This window comes from Camelus bactrianus, chromosome 29 (assembly GCF_048773025.1).
Source record: "Camelus bactrianus isolate YW-2024 breed Bactrian camel chromosome 29, ASM4877302v1, whole genome shotgun sequence".
Classification (NCBI taxonomy): domain Eukaryota; kingdom Metazoa; phylum Chordata; class Mammalia; order Artiodactyla; family Camelidae; genus Camelus; species Camelus bactrianus.
Window position 1 is genome coordinate 11,596,698 of NC_133567.1, and position 20,981 is coordinate 11,617,678.

Below are 20,981 nucleotides of genomic sequence, written 5' to 3' on the forward strand. Positions count from 1 at the left end.
TTTCGGGAGTCTGTAGAATACTGTTAGCACACGTGAGGAATTCATGTCAGTTTCCTTCAATGTGTCCACAGAATCCCGGGGAGTATGCCAGGGTCTGGGAAGGCTGCAGTCAATTCAGACATCAGCCTGGCCTCTTGGTGGTGGTGGTGACAGTGGTAGTAATATTAATGAAAATTGCTAACATTTATTGAGAATAAACTACATGCTGTATCCTGGGCTAAGTACTAGACATGAATTATTTCATGTAATCCTGAAAACGGCACTCCGAGGTGCATATGGTCATTAAACTCAACTTCCAGATGAGGAAACAGAGTTTCAGGAGCTTAAGTCATGCGTCCACAGTCACAAAGTTATTGGCAGATTCAAGAGCCAGCTCAGGAAATTTACCTCTGATGCCCATATTCTTTGTCCCTGCACCTTTCAGACAAGACAGCTTGACGAGAGGTCTGGCAGGTGACCAGGGCGACGAGATCACATCGCGGGGGGAGCAGCGCATGAGAACTCTGAGAGGAGGTGATTGCAGAGGACTGTGGGCGGTATAGTGGCAGCTCGCGGGATAGAAGTAAAGAAAACCAGAGACCATGCTGTGAAGACTTTGTGTTTCAAGTTACCAAATGGAAAGCCCTTTAAGTGTTTGCATTTGAATCTGCATTTTTAAAAGATCACCTTCGAAGAATAGTGGGAAGAGACAGGACTAGAAGAGTCTGAGCGAGGCGCACGAATCTAGGCAAGAGATGATGTTAGCAGAGCAGTTAGGAGAGATTTGCGAGACAGGAAGAAATATGAAATGAATGAGTGTGGAAGGTAGTAGGGTAGGTATATTAGCATGCGGAACTACACACACACCTTAATCTGTTGTAACTGATGAGTTTAGTTTGAACAGCTTGAGGGATTATGACATTTTTCAGCCTGGAGGTGAAACTGTGGGTAATCATAAATAAATAGATGAAGATTTTAGGAGAGCAATCATTTTAATCTTGGCCACACCTACTCTAGGAAGGCATTGCAAAAATAGAAAAGTCAAAGACACTAAAACTATTGCACAACACATTTTTAAAGAAGTAGATAATTTCTACGTCTTATTTATTCTAATTATTTTCTTTATCAGGGTCAGCGTTCATGGTGAATTTCTATCTCATCTATTTCCTACAGCTTCTTTTTTTTTTTTTTAATAGCTGCATAAAATGGGATCATGAGAAAAGCACAAGGAAGGAGTAAACTCATCTGGAAACTGAGCAGAATCATTTACATTTTTTTCCAACAGGGAAAAATACATCTTTAGTTCAAAGATGATTGAAACTAGTTTGCCCTGGGCTACCCAGGCCGGAAGTTCAGGTGATGCTGCAGAGTGCATAAAACCCAGGCGACTGCAGGACCTTCCATCCGTCATAAGGAGCTTCTGTGTACGAAAGAGTGGGGTGCAGACAGCAGTCGTAGCTGCTGCTATTCCAGCTTGTCTCGCCTGCTTCGTTCTCTTGGGAGTGGAGCAGTCACTAGTATCCTCTCCAATATTTGAATGCTGCCCAGGTAACTTCAGCTTAAAAAAGTGTCCCAGAGAACCACAGCTGATCAGATTCCTAATAACTTGTTTGTGACAGTCACTTGAACAAGGATGATGGACTTGGCTTTTAATTAAAGGAGGACCAAAGACTTTCATAGAATAAAGGAAAATGATTTCATGTTTTAAGATCTAAATCTGTAAGATTCTAAATATAAACACCTACAACTATATAAAGACATATAACTCGTGAAGGATATTATCAAATAATAGGTTCTTTAGGATGTCCCTGTACCTAGACTCTGAGTGATACATTTGCCCTAGGGGAATTTTTTTTACTTCAACATCTACATAATTTGAATTTAGGGCAAATTATTGTGGCTACAAATTCAGAGATCTTTATTACACTAGTTTTTCATGAGTTTTATTTAATGCGTCAGTTTATAGCTAGAATCTGAATGCCCCTCCTCCAGTAGTAATAAGAAAGTTGGGGAGCATCCCCAAGAGAGAACCAGATAATGATTAGCTACCAAGCAAGACATCAGAGTTCCCGACTGTGAGCATGCTGAAAGTCAGCAAATAAATCCACTGTCGGAAAATAGCTCAAAGCCGTAAACCTCATGTTGTTCTGGTTCGCCGTGGCAGTTTCACTGTGAGTTACTACCTCACCCTTGTGGTCCAGAAGGGGCGTTGCATCTCGCCACGTGTTCATTTTGATGCACTTCAGCCTTTGGGAGATTGACTTCCTTGTTCAGTATAATTTTTTTTTTTTTGCATGTTTGTTTTTTGTGGGGGGAGGTAATTCGGTTTATTTATCTATTTTTAATGGAGATCCTGGGGATGGCATGCAGTCTGCCACTGACCTATACCTTCCCCAGTTGTTCAGTATAATTTGAATCAACATTAAATGAGGCTTTAGAACTCTGAAGGTTTTAATGTGTAATTAGAGCAAAATTGGTATTTTTGTCTGTGATCATGGTAAATGACCAAATATGTAGAAGGTCATTGGGCTGGAGAATCTTTTATCTAATTTATTATAGAAATGTCATGAATCATCTTAAAGGAAAGGACTACCTTGTCTTTTTGTTTTAATTAGCATGTAAGATTTGAAGTCTTACAAAGTAAACTGTATGGTGTAGTAGATTTGAACCAATAAATGGTTGAAATACAATATCTTGCATTTAAGCGAATTGAGGAAGCTAAGCTTTGTCTGTCCAAGGAGACTGAGCTGAGAAGAGTTTTGTGTCATTGTGTACCCTGGCATCTAGAAACAGGACTGGCAAACAAGAGACCATTTCACATATTTTCCTGACCATAAACGCGACAGTTTGTCAGATAAAATAAAGTTGATACCTGATGTTCTAGGATCGGTTGGGACAAAGATATGAAATAAAAACCACAGAGAGTCATATATTAAACAAGTGCCAGATTATAGTCAGGTGAACTCTACTTCAACCAAACCCCAATTTATAAAAGAGATATTGCTGGACGTTTATCATGAACTTCATATAATTATTAATAATCTAGTAACATCATAATCTGGTGAAAGAATTTACCATAAATTTACTGTCATGAACTTCTCTTTAAAATAAACAGTAGTAACGGCTTTTGTAAATAGTTAAAATACAATGGGATTTGAGAAATTGGGATTTACAAAGGCTCATGTTTCTCACTTTTTCCAAATAATATGTTGCCTATAATGAGCTCATAAAGACAGATTCACGGTATGAGTTCAGTGGCAAAGATGGATGGAGAGGCCACAAGCAAGCACACATGTCACTCCAGGTGATTTTTGACGTACTTGGTGAGGTCACTACACCATCATTTCACAGATGAGAAAACTGAGGCTGAGAATAGAAGTAACCTGGCCAAAATCCCACAAGACCATCCTCAAACCCCTAGTGCCTCTGGTTGTGACACCCACTTTATTAACTTCTACTCTACATTCAGAACGTGTCATGATATTTGAAAGTAGCGAAAGGCACCCCCAAAATGGACAAACATTTCTGATTAAAGGAGAGGTTTGGGCAGTGGTGCCAAGATGTTGACCGTAAGCAGAAAGAGGTTCTGAGTAGAGTGGAATAGGTGAGGCGCTGGGAGATGGGGTGGAAGGTGGGAGAGCAGTTGGTAGAAAACTTTAAGCATCAGGATAGAGAGTTTGCTTTTGCAAATGTTGCCTGGAAAGCAATGGAAGATGCTTTGAATACAGTATTGATAGCATGTTAAACTGGGGTTGGGTGCGTTTGTACCATGGGCAGTGGGAACACTCTGGCGTCCCTCCCTACACCAAGGTGTTGTAATAACCTAACTGTATGTGCAGGTGGCTGTGAGTCACACACATAGGTCCCAGTAAACCCAGCCTAAGTGCATCTTTAATTCTACTCCCTTTATTAGCTCAGTTCCAGAAAGAACCATGGCAATTTGAACATCCTAGAACATGACAGAAGAAAATTGGGACATAAAAAGACAGTAGTCATAGCTATTTGCAGTCAAAACATATTGCTTTTGTAGATTCGGAAAAGCTTATGACTATTGTGAACAGCTTCCTGGGGATCGTATAAACAAGGGACTCTGAAACGCAGCCTTCTTTAGCTTGATCGTAAATCGACTCTTGCCAGCACCTAGTGGTACTTGCAGGAACTAAACAGACACTCAAAAATATTTGTTGAGTGAGTGAGTGAATGGATGGATAGAAGGGTACTTCTCTGTGACTCTTTCATAGCATTTGCTAAATCTAAATGCCTTTGCAATTAAATTGGACCCATTAACCACAGGTTACATTTATCATATTAGAACTATGCTAAATCTCTGAGTGGTGTGGGAATCTATTTTTAATATGAAATATGTCAAGAAGATGTATTCATTCTAAGCACAGGTATATTGACCCTTTCTTTTTCCTTCCTATGGGGAAATGCACCATTCCTGCATAATTTTGCAGCCCTGTCAAATGCACTCTCTCAGGAGGATGCCCTGAGCAGGGCTGTTACTTGGAATGTCTTATAACTAAAATTATGAGACAACTTTCCTTAGTGTATATGTTATATTTACCTTTTTATGAAGGACAGATTCTACTCTGTGACCTTTATTTTTTTTATTTTTGTGACTCCCAGGGAAAGAGTGGTCTAAATTTTTTTAATGATATTGCGGCAAGAAAGAGCCAAAAAATTGAAAGCGTGTATTTTCCAGGATGGAATAAAAGATAGATATATTTAAATTTTAATTTAACTGCCCCATGTGAGAACAGAGAGAGTTCTAGAAAGGAAATTGGGAGGTCAGACAAGAAATTTCGTATTGAATGGGATTTGGTTGGGGTTCCCAGTCTTTGGTATGTTCCTTCCCTTCTCTTGCCCAGGGTTAGCAGATCAGTCTCAGTGGTAATCAGAGAAGTACCTAGAAAATCAAACGATCTCTCCCAAAACCTGACTCTGGGTATACATTTATGCACCATGGACAAGCCAGATTCTGCTCTCTGGGTCCGGAGTCTTTCAGAGAATGCCAGAATCAAAATGCTTCTTGCAAATGCTGAGTTTTTCCACTTGACATTCAGATTGAGAGAGATGAGAGAATATAAAAAGCTATGGGGTGAATAATGGGATATTGACAGCAAAGTTGAAGGCTTATTGCCAGGCATTCTTACACGTGCTTAATTTAGAGGAATGGGATTCTGTGATGCTGTGATGGAAAAACTCGGCCTCCACTGGATAAATCAACTGTGAATCCAATACAGGAAATATTTCCCATGTTGACCTGGTTGTCTCTTTCTAAATTTTTCAGTTTTTAAAAATTTCAAATTAATCTTGGGACCTGTTCGGAGTATACACAGTACAAAAAGGCACATACAGACAAAGCCATCTTCTCTTGACATACTGGTGAAAGAAAACACATGTATCCATTTTAAGGTAGATTTTTCTATTAGATGATGTATTGTGGTTGGTTTTAAAGAAATGACGCTTTGAGGTAGCCTGTCTGAGAACATGTTACTGGCCACGTTGTTTGATCGGAAGATTACAGTAAAATCTTTTAAAGTCTCTGGCAGATAATTTGCCACCGTACTGCTGTTTACTACAACTTGAAGTAGAGGGAAAATAAATCAGTTTAATAGGATTCAGAAAACGGATAAAAATTATAGGCTGCCTGTTAAAAGTCCTCCACGATGAGTAAAGAGTTTGTTCCAAGTTGAGGAGGGCAAGTCAGGCTTGATCGGGAAGCGCAGACATATTTCAGTGTGATCAGAAAAAGATAAAGATTTTTTTCTTAGCTTCATTCAGCTGGTGTAATGAGCATTATTGATTAAAATGTTGGGATCAACAAGGACTGAAAATTGGAGTAGAGGAGACCTTAAGAAGGAGAAAAAGGTTATGGTCTGTCGAGTAAGCTGACAATTAAATGCTTTGTAAAAATTGATTTTTGAAACGTGACCTATCAGTTATAGCTCTTGGCTTTCATTGGCATGTGTGTGCAAGTACACGTAACACTAAAATTGTATGTTATTCTCAGACTCGTCCACTAAATGTTTATAAACATCGAAAGACCACAAGACCGTCTTCAAGCCTCAGTGCCTCTGGTTGTAACACCCACGTTATTAAATGCCAGCCCGTCTGACTCTGTGTGATTAACGCTTTCTAATGAGTCCTCTGGAATGTTAATGAGGAAGCTGCTTTTCATGTCATTTAACAGCCAATGGTACTGATCATGTTTCTCCTTAGAATGCAATTATCTATAATAATACAAATACCCTTTGTCAGGTTTTTTCCTTTTTTCAAGGTTTACTTTTTTTTTATTGAAGTATAGTTGATTCACAGTGTTTCAGGTGTATAGCAACTGATTCAGTTATACATATATATGTATGCTTTTCAGATTTTTTCCATTATAGATTATTACAAATATTGAATATAGTTCCCTGTGCTATACAGATATATATAATTTTATATATAGTAATGTGTATCTATTTATCCCAAATTCTAAATTTATCTCTCTCCTCCTCCCTTTCCCCTTTGGAAACCATAAGTTTCTTTTCTATGTCAGTGAGTCTCTTTCTGTCAGTTTTTTCCGAAAATGACAACAGTAATGGTTTAAGTCCCTTTCTGCTCTTTTTCTTAATTCATCAGTATCAGAGTGTGCTGGGTGGGTCGGGCGTCTGTGGTACTGCTTCATAACCAGGGGTAAAAGCAGTAGATATTCCTCACATTTACGTTGTACTGTAGAATTTTCTTTGGTAGGGAAAACTAAACAGATGGAGAAAAATAATGTATGTAAAACATCAGACTGCAGGGAAGAAAGTGCAGAAGTGGAGAAAAGACAGTCAAACTACCAATCAGTTGAAAAATGATGTAAAACAAAATCTGCTGTTAGGAATGTTAGGAAAAACATCTAAAGGTAACGAGCATTTTCATGGAATATATGCAGGAGGTACCCCCAAGTCACAGTTTCAAGACCTGCATCTGAAAAATATTAACAAGTAAACTTAAAGGGCTCACAGCTGCGTAAGAGCTGCGATAGGGAAAAATGTGGAAGAACATGAGAGAATTGCCTTAATGAAGGAAAAGGCCCAAGACTCACCAATCACTAAATACAGGAGCTGAATTCTGAATTTTTGGGGGGCTGCTTTTGGTACCACGTTGCTGAAGAACTAATTCAAAGTTACTTTTCAAAATTTTACAGTCTTTTAGATGGGGTCCAGGAAACATGCTTTTTAAAAAAAGATTCTGATCTTAGTGAATGTGAATTTCTCTAAGATATTGGGTATAAATCAGTATAACTCTATTAACTATCACTTTGTAGATATGAATGAAAAAATTAAGAAGTCATTTCTTGTAAATTACATGAAATATCAGTGAAGAATAATGTCGATAATAAAATTTATTCTCATTCTGCTTACTTCATTTCCTCTGTATAAGCTCTCTCATGAACAGCGTTTATTATGGGTTTGTTTTTAAATTTAAATACTTAATTTAGGAGGACCCCAGCAGTGCACCTCTATAATCGATTTTTGTACAGGTGTTCTATGCAGAAAAATCAGTGGTTCATTGTCTGGGTTGCTTTGAATTTGGCCGGTTCGTTTTGATTTTGAAGTTCGTGGAGGAGAGGAAAAAATTAATTCCCCTCTACTCTGCTGACTTCTTAGCTGAGATCCTTGTAGTAAAAGATAGATTAACAAGAGGGAAGCAAACAGACGATTGCTAACATTTATACCTCACGAGTACGTGAGAGACACCTAGGGAAAAGTGAGTCCCTCTTCAAGGAGGCAGATTTAAAGGTTGCATATGTGCTACCTGTCATTAGCGACGATCTTGTGGGCTCTGACTTGCCCTTTTCTTTGCCCGCAGGTGCACCCTGAGCGTGACCCTGGAGCAGGCCATCATTCTGGCCAGAAGCCACGGACTGCCTCCTCGCTACATCATGCAGGCCACAGATGTGATGCGCAAGCAGGTGAGTCTCACGCATATTTTAGGAAGTTATTTTACAGGCCCTGGGTTTGAAGGCTCCTTGGTTCACTTTTCGGTGTCTGACAGGTGCCTGGATGTGACAGACACTTTCCCAGGCCCAGAAAGTACGTGGTGAACAAGAAACGCTGATTCCCTGGGAAGAAGACAGCACAGACATCTATGTGAGGGTTCCCCAAGAAACTTAGCCGACCTGAGAAGAGGGATGTCCAAGAGGAAGGATGTCTGAAGGAGGAAAGGGAGTTGGCCAGACAGAATGGGCAGCAGTGGATTTGGGGCTGTGGATTTGAGGATCAGAGGACGTGTGGCATCTTCTGGGAATGGCAGTGGTTTAGTGAAGCTGGGGAGTAGATTGCGGAAAGGGGTGGGGCAAGGAAGAAGAGAAAAGAACCGAGGGCCCTACTCACTTCTGGGGACCTCAAGGCGACTTCCCCGCCATGCTAAGAAGCTCCTACGTTGTTCTGAGGAAGCAGCGCATCCCTCAGGTTTTCCTTCCAGCGTTTGGACTGTCTTTCGGTCACTGAAGTACTTGTAGGTGAGAATCCACTCTGTTACAGAACGAATGAACCTTCTATACAGTAGCTCAATAGTATTTTAAGTGCGGTCGTTTGTTTTTTAACCCCTAAGATTCTTGAAAAAGATAACAGAAATGCACTAACATCCAATTTACTGATTATTAGGAAATGTGCTTAATCTAGCAGAAAAGACACAAGTCAGTGGAAAGACAAAGGAAGTTAAAAGACATCGATTTTATATTTTTTTCTGCTGCCTTTTCTTAGGACTACCAAAGAAAATTGATTTAACAAACCCCTCTACTTGCTGATTTGGTTTGAAATATCCAATGATAGTGAGTGACTTAATTTTTAAGATATGCTTTTGTAATTATGTTTGCTGTATTTACTAAAGACTTAGTATATAACTCTCAGGCAAACATATAAATCCCTATGGGTTTGCTCCCAAGATTGCACTATAAAATGTCAACCAAGCTAAAAGAAAAATCCATGGAAATGGCCCTAAATGAGGGTGGCGCCTGCTTTGGGGTCTGCAGAGATGAGGGACAGTGAGCACACAGACACTGGTGCTTCAGGTTGGGAATCCCGGAAATGAAGACTGGAAACCAAGGTCCAAGAGGGATTTGCTGAGTAAAGGTCAGATCCGTGAGAAGCACATGACACACCGTGGTTCAGCTGGGAAAGGGCAAATACAGATGCAAATGCCAGCAGGTTTTGGAAGGATTTTCGGCTAGATATGCAAATTTGGTTTTAAAAAGTAGATCAAAGTAAACTCGTGATTATCCATACCAGGGTCGGGATTTGGGTGCTAAAACATACAGAAAGAGATTAACCTTTCTGTTTCATTCTGCTGCTGTTAGAGTAAGTTTGCAGTAAGACTTGGAGGAGCCCCTTCAAAATTATGGTTTGTGGTAAGACTGAGAGGCTTATAATTAATTTTTTTAAAAGAATAATCCAGTAAAGAGGTCATTATGAGCTGGCTACGTATACATTCTTACTATATGGGTTTGAATAAACAAAACCTTTAACTTCTTATGGCTGAAAATTGAACTAGATAAACTAGAGACGGGAAAAGTAAAAACAATATTACCTAGGCCTTCACGACTTGTTTAACTGATAGAAACCTCTTTAAAATATATTTATATATGTGATTATATCATTATATATTAAAAGACTAAAAAATTATGACGTCTATAAGTTGATTTCTAAACTGCACTATTTTTCAGTATTTATTACTCCCTCCTTTTTTAAAAATAAATACATTTAGGAGGGGTAGCTTCCTTCCTTTGTTGCTTGTTTCTCTGCTCCCAGTTACGACGTCTCCAAGTGGTTCTGAGACAAAGATCTGATTTCTGCCTTCTTTGTGAGAGATTGCGGAGCCTGGGGTCCTCTCTTTGCAGAAACTGGGGTAGACTGGTGCACAGAAGAGACTTCTGCAATGTTCCTTTTGTTGCTGATCCCCTTTCCAGTATCCAGCAGGAACAGGCAGTGGGATTAATGGCTGGAATCCAATCTACAAGCCAGCTCTTACCCACTTGGGATCTGAGTAGTTAGAACACAAGTGTGAGTCAAAAATCGAACTTTTCTGTCCTTTTGTCTTTTCGTCATTCAGATTCAGCTTTCCAGAGACTGGTTAGAATGTTTGCCTGGTTAATGAGTAATATTTTCTAAGATCTTTAGTTTCTTTTTTAGGAAGAAGGAGCTTTTCAGCATGGTTTATTGTTCTTATTCCTAATTGCAGTGCACTCATCCCTTGTTACCCACCAGAGATTGGTCCCAGGAGCCCCCACAGATAGCAAATCTGCAGATGTGCAAATCCCTTGTATAAAATGGCAGAGTACAGTGAATAGAGTAGGCCCTCTGCATCTCTGGGTTTCTGCATCCAGATTCAACCAACTGCGGATGGATGACACCATTGATTGAATCTGCAGATACAGAAACCCACAACTATGGAGAGCCAACTATAGTTCTCATGTACAGATTTTATATGTATATTTTTCATAGAGCTACTGTTTTAATTATCTGGTTGCATTAGAAGGAAAGATAAAGGATAGAAGGGAAGGGCATTGCCCCGGGTTTTTGGTAATGATTATACTAACCCTAATAATCCTAGGCAGCATTTTCACATAACCAGCTGACCTGGTTAATAAAAGGTTTGAGGTAGAAACACTCATTTACATTATAAGCTTCAGGTTTCCTATCCTCTAAATTATATGTTCCAAGTATTCTTTGGTGGAAGCCTACCAAAAATTCTTTTTCAACCTTTTTAATAAAAACTTGGATTCTGAAGAATTCTGTCCCCTTGCCTACAGTGTCAGGGCATTATACTGAGCACTAAGAACAAAGCCTGAGGGCGATGTGGTTGTCGCCTAGTATCGTGGTGGACGCGTGCAGGCAGATCACCATGATGTACCCACAGGCAAGTGCCCTCCTGGGGGAAGTATTGACTTGAACTGATGGACACACACACATATACACATACAGTATAGACAGATGTAGAAATAAATGCAGATGTTTGAGAACATTTGCATTAGTCAGCTAACTCAGCCTACTGAGAAGACTCCGAAGCAGTTATACACCAGTAACAGTATGGGTCATACCCAGTGTCCAGACCTTGGGTTCTCAAAATCGTTCTCCATTTAAAAAGATCCAGGGATTCTTGGAGCTGTGGATAATTCCCAGCTGAGACAGGAAAGGTGAGCCTGGAACATCTTGAGGTGCCAGAAAGTAATCAAGCACTCAAAAATGATGGTTATGTGAGCAGGACACAAGAAGCAAACTGAAGGCACTCCCGGTGGCCAAAACTGGAATGATCTGAACAACAAAATATTACTAATAATAAAAAAACACTGGATTATAACTCATAGAATAAAATCAATATCTACAAATCTATTCTGGTTTCAGTAAATACTTGAATAAATAGATAGTTGGGGAGAAGGGGTAACTCTTCTTAACAGAAGCATTCCAATTCACAAAGACTACAGGGTATTGTTACGGGCAAGAGGCCCCAATAGAGGCTAAAATCAGTGAGCAAAAGTTTGAAGAGAAGCCAGATATGTGCATAGTCTCCTAGTATCTCCCCCAACATGTTTATTTATTACCAGCAAAAGAAAGATGGTGAGTTTGCAGTGGAAAAATCTGGCCGATGTCACCTTAACCAAGTGATGAGAGTTAATGCCACCCACTGGACACATCAGCATCATGGGACACGGTGATGACCAGCATCGGTGACACGGTGCACTAGGAAGGCATCACTTCTGTGACTGCCTTGCCAAAAGTACACTGTCTTCTGTCTAATAGTAAGGAAACAGCTGCCAAACCCAAACTGAGAGATGTTCTGCAAAAGAGTGACCAGTACTCATCCAAAGTATTAAGGTCGTGAAAGACCAAGGGAGCCTGAGGAATTGCCCCAGGTTGGGGGAGACCATGGAGACGGGAAGACAAAATGCACTGTGGGTTCCTGGATTGGATCCTGGGATCGAAAAGGGGCATTAGTGGGGGAAATGGTGAAATTTGAGTAAGACATGCAGCTTAGCTAGTAGCATTTCCTGGCTTTGCTCATCGTCCTGTGGTCAAGTGAAGGGTTCATGTTAGAGGGAGTTTGCCTAGTGAGTAAACGATGTGACCGCTCCGTGCTGCTTTTAAGCTTTTCTCTAAGTCTAAAATTACTTCAAAATAAGGAAGTTTTTTAGCTGCTTATTTGCAATCCCTAAATTCTTTTTTGCTATCTGTCTTTTTGCCACACACACCCCCTTTCCCCATTTGCTTTCCTTTATTTGGTCCATCTTGAGAGAATATATATTTTCTTTTTCTTTCATTCTTTTCCCCCTTTTTTTCCCCTTCCCTTCCTATAGGTTAGAATTTGGAAGCAGGAGAGAGAGTTTCAGGGTTCTCCTCCATCTATACTCAGCCCTCAAGCCCTGGTGTGTGGTTCTGTGTAGTAACTGATCCCCATTAGGAACTGAACAATGAATGTAGCTTTGTTCATGAACTTGACAGATTTGCAAAGACTTTTTCATCACTAAAGCACGTTATCTTTGTACTGTAAACGGTGAGGCAGACTTCTTACAGCCAGAGATCTACATGCATATGCCTTGCCCAGAGACTGCTTTAAGCTATTTAAGAAAATATTTTCTTGATAAATACTATGAAGTTCAAAATAACTAACTGTTCAGCTAAGGACAGGATGTGTGCATGCATGTGATGGAACTGTGATGTCTGTTCCACAAAAGTGGGGCCGCAGACCAGGTATTTATAGAATTTCCAGTTTTCAGTGTCTTAACTATTAATTGCCAAAGTTTTGAATAAAGACATAGTGAACAGGAAGCTATCATTTAAACTTATTTTGAATGATTTGGGTAGCTTTTGAAATAAATATAAATCCTTTGAAACAATATATCAGTTCATTTGGATTCTTAAATGCATCAATTTTGAAAATGTTCGATGATTTATTTCTCCTCCTCCAGTCTCTCTTGATGTTAAATCCAAAATTGTTGGAATCAATATCCTATACTCAAACATTAATGGTATGTTAAATAATTACTAATACAATGCAGCGAAAAACGAGAATTTTCCTTAATTCTTTCAGGGAGCAAGAGTTCAGAACACAGCAAAGAACTTGGGAGTCAGAGACCGGACCCCACAGTCTGCTCCGAGGTAGGTGACTCCCTAGGTCTGCTCTTTCCCGTGGGGTTTGCCACCACTTCCCGGACAGTGTCGCTCACAGCTAATGCAGCTGCCCTCTGATATGCCCAGAGCAGTTCTGAATGTAGTCGTGGAAATCAGCCTTGTCAGCATTTGGCGGCTAAATGTGATTAAGCATAAATGCACTCAGATAAAATGAAATTTGAGGTGAAGGAAACTTCAAGGCAGCAGGTAGAAAGTCTTGATATTATTCTATTTGGCAGGTTCCATCATGAATCTAAAAACCGAAGTCCATGCAGGTGCTACTAAAATTTGTATTCCAACTGTGCCCAGCGACCAGAATGCCATTTCCATTTATACTTGCACGATCGCTCATGCTGTTCCCTCTGGCGTGATTGCCTTTCCCAGCTGTGTCTGTAGGGAAAACTGCTGCTTAACCACAGAACTCCACTTGCATATCATTTTTCTCCTTGAAGTTTCAGTTGAGTTTTCTCACTCTCTGTGCTCCCTTAGTATCTTGTATGTTGATCTATTACACCCCGATTGTGTTGCAATGCATTGCTGTAGTCTCTTTGCCCAACCTGAATATGAGCTCTTTAGAGGCAGAGGGTATTCTGTTTGGATTTTATTCATTGCTCATCATAGTGCATACATAGTGCCTGCACGGAGCACCTGGACGGATTTCGAGAATGCATGAATGAATAAGTGAATGAATGAGCTTTTTGTTTGTTATCCTACCAACTGTTCACAGTGCACATATCATCATAAGAAAGGACTCTAATCCATGTTTCAAATAAATGAACATGGAAATAGCTATCAAAGAAATGTTCATTTGATTTCCCTGGTGACATTAGGGTAGGCAGCTGTCTATCTTGAAGTAGGGCACAGTTAAATAATTTCTTTCACATTTGATTGTTTTTAGACATTTGCATGTTAACAAAAAGTAGTCTCCTCCAAGCACTGTCACAGATGAGACACTCTTGTTTCTGTTTACAAAGCAGCTACTGGAGTGAGAATGATGACCATGGCATCTGTGAAGTTGTATTTCATTCTGAAAACCTATGTGGGAAGTGAAAATGCTTTCAAAAGGGAAAACGTGTTTTCCCCCTGAAAATGGATGGAGCACTCGTGTTCTAATTGCGTTTATTTTTAGTGCTGACTCCTCACCCTAGTTAATCCTCAAGTCTTGTTAATGTTATTGTTCTTAGCTGATTAGATTAGACTCTAAGACTTTCTAGTTGCTAGGATTCATTTCATATAAGCATTCTCTGTCTAGCACCTTGCGCAGGCATGGCGTGTTTGGACAACAAACCCAGTGAAGCTTTAAAATTCCAACAGGGAAACAAGATAATGGCTCGGCAAGGTCTTCTTAGCTGGAGCTCATAAACACTAATAAACAGTGGGGATAAGACGTAAGCATCCTGATCAACAAACCGGTATGCTAGCTCAATATGAGAAAAGAAACTGACGAGCTCCCTTTTTCCTTTCCTGGGTGATGTTTAAAACACTTGAAGCACAATAAAACCGTGCTGGCTCTTAAGTTGACATATTTTACAAGGGTAACGGCTCTGAGAGAGAAACTTAGTGTCATTTTTCAGTGTTATTTATTCTTTCATTTATTCTACAAGTATTTATTAGGGACTTAAGTCGGAAAGCACTCTGCTGTGCCCCATGGAGACAGAAATAGTTCCAGGCCTCAAGCTTTCAGTAAAAGAGAGATGAGGGCAAGGTCATTGCGAGGAAAGGGAGGATGTGAGCAGTGCTCTGTGAGGGTGCAGAGAGTGCTGAGGACCACAGAGCATATGGGATCCCTCCCAGCTGGGAACCAGGATTCCTGCCCCAAAGACAGCGAATTGAAGAGTAGTTTGGCTCTCAAGGCCAGGCCACCCGCAGGCACATCTGATGTTTCTGGAGACATCTTCATGGAGATAAAGTTTGCTGTCTCTGACACAGTATTTGATCCAAATCCCCAACCAATCTAGTATAGTTTTCCTTTCACCATTTGCTTCCTTTCCTTTTTGTAAAATTCAGCAGACGTGTGTTGAATTTCTGCTACGCGCCACCTGCAGGTGTCAGGCACTTTGTTAAGAGCTAGCGATCAGGACGTAATCCTCTCTACCAGGCAGTGAGGTGCAGTAGAGCAACAACGGAATACCACGGAAATAGCACACAGTTTGTGTGTGTGATGAGAACCAGATCCTCACCAAGAATCAGACCTTACATTCCAGATGTCATGGCACACTGGTCTTATTTTCTGCGACATTACACACTTTGGAAACTATTGTGTAAGGAAGTTTGGTTTTCTTTCTCTGTGTAACTGGCAGGCAGCCTACTGTCGTGGTTAAAAGTGAGAGAGCGGTTTTGAGTCCTGCCATGTGACCTTATTTAATCAGGCTATGTATCTTCGCTGAGGCAGTTTCCTCATCTGTGAAATGGGGAGAACTGCCTTGGGACATAGTATTACTGATCAGGTAGCCTTGAAAAGAGGCACTTGCTTTGTGGTCTCCTTTCACACAGCTTTTATTTTTGTCATTTAAAAAGATGATGGGCGCAATCTAGAGACGGCAGTTTGCAAGGTCTGCTCTCTGCAGATTTAATTTGAGCTGGAAGTACCAGCTCCAGGATGGCCGCCTGAACCCAACAGGAAAAGGAAGAAGTGGAGCCGGGAGCACACCTTTCTCATGCAGGGCCCTGGGTGTGCAGGAGTGGAGTGAAAACATGACAAGGGCCCCGAAATGTTGGGCAAACACCGGCCTCCCGTGACCTAACAATTTAGCTACCAGGAAAGAGATGCCTCAGCGCAGAGTAGAAGTCCCGTGCTTATCTATTATATCGTACTTCCAAGCTTCATCTGCCTGTCCTAAATTCCCAAAGCCTCACAATTTCCATGGCAAATGTCTCTGAACTCAAATAACCCTGAGTCCCTTCCAAGACGCCTCCCCAAAGCCGAATCTGCCCAGGACCCAGAACTGTTATTTTGGTAGGGGTTGGCAAGGAGCAGCCTTTTCTGCAATTGGCAAGACAGACATTCCGAAGACTCCTCTACCCGGTGCCATTTGTTACATAATGTGGAAACATGCAGTGCCAGGGAAGGTGATGCGATGGTTCAGCCCAGATCTCCCAGGTAGGACATTTGGGACATCTGCCACCTAGCTTCCTGTTCCTGTTCCCCCTGAGTAAGACCACGTGTGCCTTTTCACTCATTAGACAGCACTGTCAGGGAAATAAAATGATAGAAATTAAAGAGGGAAAAGAACTTTCCCATCACTCTATTGTTCCAGCGCTGCGAATGCAATTTGAAGCAACACCATATCCTTCAGCGGCAAAAGCAGCTTTGAAGTATTTCAGCTCAAGTTAATGTATTCTTTTTCTCCCGGAAGGATGAAATAAGCTTTTCTGATGTGAGATGTCCTTATTTCACTATTCATTTTGTTCCACGGAGGTGACATGTAAGATACTAACCACCTTCCGGACTCCAAAGGCAGTAACTTCTTCTGTGTTTCCAGAGCTGGGAAGTTCATTTTGTTAGCTAGGTTTCTATCTGGATGTTAAATCTTTTCCATTCCCCTGCTTTGATTTAGAATGTCTGTGGGATTATATGTTGAAGGGAGAGAAAGTTTATAATGTGCTAAATTTGTCAACAACTCATTTAAACCCTGTTCAATTTCACCTGTAAAAGATTGTGAATCACCGCAGCTACCCCTAAGTTTGGGTGCTTTTAAAACGGAGCAAAGTTGAAATCTGCACCTTATATTTTTAGATCATCAGACTGAGCTCTAAAGTAGGACCAGCATGGCCCTGGGCACTACTGAGGACCATGGGCATACAGCTAGCCACCTTAGATCAGCTGATGACCCCTCAGTTTCTGCCTTAATAATGGCTGTGTCCTGTGCATCACTGTGGCAGCTATTAACCCCCTGTATTTGGGTTCTGGAGTTAGGATCCAACCATTCAGAAGAATGTGGAGCACTAGAACGTGTGTGACCCTAGTTTAGTCCCCTGGGCTTTGCCTTCTTGCCATATGGTTTCAAACAACTAGACCTGGGATGCAAAGAGAGAGCATCTTGGGGCATCTCCACCCATTCAAATGGATTCCGTGACCCACTTGAATCTCCACCTGATTCCATTGACAGGGGAGTGACAGGATGGGCAGAGCTGGGCAGAGATTCCTTAGAAAAGACCAGCTGACTGTGCCCTTGATATTCAGGACTCGGGACTCTGCCACATTAGCCTAGCCATAACCAACTGCCGGCACCACCAGGAGGGTGCAAAATGGAGCAGGTTCCTAAAATGGGTCAGAAAATCAGTAATTCTATAAGATAGATGCTGTCTTGCTACAAGATAAGACAGACATGATGGTAATTATCATCCTCGTATCATCTCCTAGAATTCGGAGAATCGCTTTTGCTACCAACAAGGTAACAGGAGCAGTGGGTATAAACGTGGCAGCATTGATTCATCAGTAGTCATCCAGATGTTCAAAGAGACATTGATGTTTTATAAGAATAGAACCAACATTTTGGAGTCTGCTAATGTGTATGTGATTTTTAGGGAAACAGGCGATAGGATTGTGACTGACTCCCAAACCAAAGAATTGTCAATTTACTTGTTATACCAATAAAAGCATCTCAGGCAATGTCACTCTGCCAGGCCACTGTCACACCTTCCCGTGCCTTTTCTAGGCTGTACAAGCTGTGTGAGCCGCCTCCCCCTGTCGGAGAAGAATGAGGAGGACCCCCAAGGAACCAGGCGAGCAGAAGCTTCTGAACACTGGGCTCAACAAAGGACAAGCTGGCTACACATGCTCCACTCAAGATAAAGAAATGGATTTTTTCCTCTAAATCTTTCACCATGGTGTAAATAATTAATGCTTAGCTTGTACTTAGATATTTTTTTCTGGAAGTGGATAGGAGTTTCTTCAAAGCACTCAGCTTCACAAACCCATCTTTCTGTGTGTTGATATGAAAAATTCATTTTTAGGATAGAATTCACCCCTGGAAATTACAGAACAAAAATAGCAGAGATAAAACATTAACCATTGTGCCTCCTTTATTAAAATGATTTTACTGTGTTTGCTTTCATCTTCTCCAAATGGAACATATAAGGGTGGATCCTTCCATTTGAAGTAATCATCATACAGAAAAGTCACAGACAACAGAGACGGGCGTGGTCCGCACTCGCGCTGGTGACAGCGAAAGAGGATGCTTTACTCTGTCTAAGGGAGTGTTGCTGAGTAGAGAAGAGAGCTGACTGCAGCCTCCAGCAAGACCTTCTCCCAGCTGCTCTCAGGGACCCTTTATGCTCCTGGGCAGTTCCAGGAACCGGTGCTGTCCTTGGTCCCTGAGATGGGCGTGGCCTCCGTGGCGCGTGCGTACTGACGCTGTGCCGCGGGTATCCAGGGGGTGGGGAGAGGCAAGGATCCCGGAGTGGCAGGAAGGAAGGAAGACTAGGGCGAAGGAGGAAATAATATGCCTATTAAAAAACTGAATCTTTAAATTTCAAAGATACTTAAAACTCTTAATTTTATTAAGGCTTTCACATGAGATGTCAGACTCCTAAGAGGATACACCAAGCTGAGTATTTTTCTATCAAGGTAGTATATGTATAAAATGTGAAAATAAAGCTTTATTTGTTGAACCCTAAAGGAACTATTAGAGACCTTGATAATTTATAAAAGTACAAGGTGTATTCTATTTTCATTCTAAAGCATGCATGATGTTTATCCTTTCTAGATTAAAAAAAAGAACATTGGTTTTTTTTTTAGCATAGTGAATATAGTGATACTGGTTTTAAATCCGTAATTTTCAAAACAATTAAAATGCCCTTACTGTGATCGTGATAATTATGTGGATTTAGATAAACCTAGTCTGTGAAATGTTTTCCATGACTAAAGTATGTACAAACCGTTATTAAATTTTAATTTATGAATTTTGATAACAGTTTTCAAACTATTATTTAAAAACCCTCATCCCTAGCGCTTGTGCGTTGAATAACAGAAACACTATGTTACATATGTCTGAGGTGTTTATATACTGGTCAAGGTAGTGATAAATGTTACGTGGCACAGAAGCACTTAAGACTTTTCATGATAAGTCCCTATCTATAATGAAAAAATAAAGAACCCAACCGTTTTCAGGGAAAAAGTTGAACGCTTTGGATTTAATGAAGATATGACCTTAATATAAATATGTATATTAAATATATTTTTAACTTTCAGGAGTTTAACATTCTTGATACCATGAGCAAGTGTTCCTGAAGGTCCATGAAATTAGTAAATTGTGATTTTCCCGTACTGAGCATTTGATTACATTTAACACAGGGCTAATGAGTGAGCAAAACAAACTAACTAGCAAGTACTTGTCATGTTGTCAGTACTGCTTCCTGATCACCACTCTGGAAGCAGTGTTCCTCACTAGAGGCCTGAGTTGGTCACAAACGTTTCAGTCATCTTTTGCTGTTTCATGTGGGAAATTATCTGTTATTGTAGTATTTATAAATTAACATATTTTAATATCAATCTCTATATAATAGGATGTACTTAATATAATTTTAAGGGTTGAACGTAGGTAAGTGTACCATCTGTCAGAGTGCTTGGCACTTATTTAAAAAAAGCTCAAAAGTTAGTGATGACTTTTATTATCAGTGAGTGTGATTTTCAACTGTAATGAAAACTGTAGCTAAAGCCTGAGTAATTTCTACAAGCAATACCTCCAAGTGCTTTACCCATACTTTGTTGTGTTGCTTCACTAATCCTCGTAATGATGAGTTGGGGTGGTACCCTTTTCATCACCCCCAATTTACAGTTGAGGAACTGAAGCAAAGAATGGTCCAGTGACTTGCCCAAGGCGCCATGTGACTGATAAGAGGTAGAACCAGGATTTGAATCTGGGAAGTCTGCCTTCTTAATACATTATGCTGCTTTTCTTTATTAATACAGGAAATGTAATACTGCCAATTCTTTGTTGATAAAGTTGGAGTTATATGGGGTATGTTGCCATTGAATTATACATCTTATATTGAGAAAAAAGTGAATGGAAATATATAAAATGCCTTTAGTACATGAAAACCATAGGATTTCCTGGGCTTTTTCCCATTCTGACTACACGTTATGAGGTGACCCAATGCTATTGTAATCTGAAAAAAATATATATTCTTTATAACTGAAGATAACAGTTTTAGATAGGTCTTGGAAATCTGGAATAGTACATTATATAAAACTTGACTATGATTCCAAAACAGTGGTAACAGTAAAAAATGTCAAATGAGTAAATGAATAAAGACACCCCTTCAGTGCCATAATGTCCCTCCATGTGATGTTGGACATTTAACTGGCCTTGAGTTTTTAGAGTGGGTTTACCTAAATGCTCACATACTGCTCACCAGGGTACCTTTAAACATTCCCAAAGTCTGCTGACACTTCTGCTGAGTTCTGCTAACTTTGAAGTTCTGAGTTTAGACACCTGCCTCTCTCCACCTGAAAGGGAGGGTCCTGCAGAGAGGTTTGATTCTTAATATGGGACCTGATTAAAAAATGCTTGTTAACTGGTAATTCATAGTCAATAAATCTGAAACATTCCATTGTGTCTTGTGAAGTTTTCTCATTAAATATTGCAAAATTTAAATGATATTAAAAGTTTGAGTAATTTGAGGAGACTGGAATTTTGCATCTATTTCTGTTACATTTGGCAAAAAGGAAAGAAAGAAAGAAAGAGGGGGGAAGGAAATTTGTACTAATTTTACTTATATGGGATCTGTAATGGTGAATTAGAGTGAAAGCTTTATTTTATGAACCAACGTCCCAATCTTAGGAATCTCATGCTATTTTCTGCCTTTGTAAATCACATTCTTCCTGTCTTAGATTCCCTGTGCATTCGATGGCTACTC

At 40.3% G+C, this 20,981-nt stretch overlaps 1 protein-coding gene across 4 annotated transcripts in view; it reads left to right on the plus strand.

Annotated features, from left to right (window-relative positions):
• Positions 1-20,673, plus strand: part of PREX2 (phosphatidylinositol-3,4,5-trisphosphate dependent Rac exchange factor 2) — a 232,966-nt gene extending 212,293 nt beyond the window's left edge. For 3 of the 4 annotated variants that reach the window (XM_074354995.1, XM_074354997.1, XM_074354999.1), the window contains 3 exons: positions 7,825-7,927; positions 13,042-13,109; positions 17,780-20,673. In XM_074354995.1, the coding sequence (XP_074211096.1) occupies positions 7,825-7,927; positions 13,042-13,109; positions 17,780-17,825 (217 nt within the window). In that variant the 3' untranslated portion in view covers positions 17,826-20,673. Of the gene's footprint in view, positions 1-7,824; positions 7,928-8,010; positions 9,639-13,041; positions 13,110-17,779 lie in introns of those variants that run through there. The other variant, XM_074354998.1, reaches the window with a different exon arrangement.
• Positions 20,674-20,981: the final 308 nt, after the last annotated feature.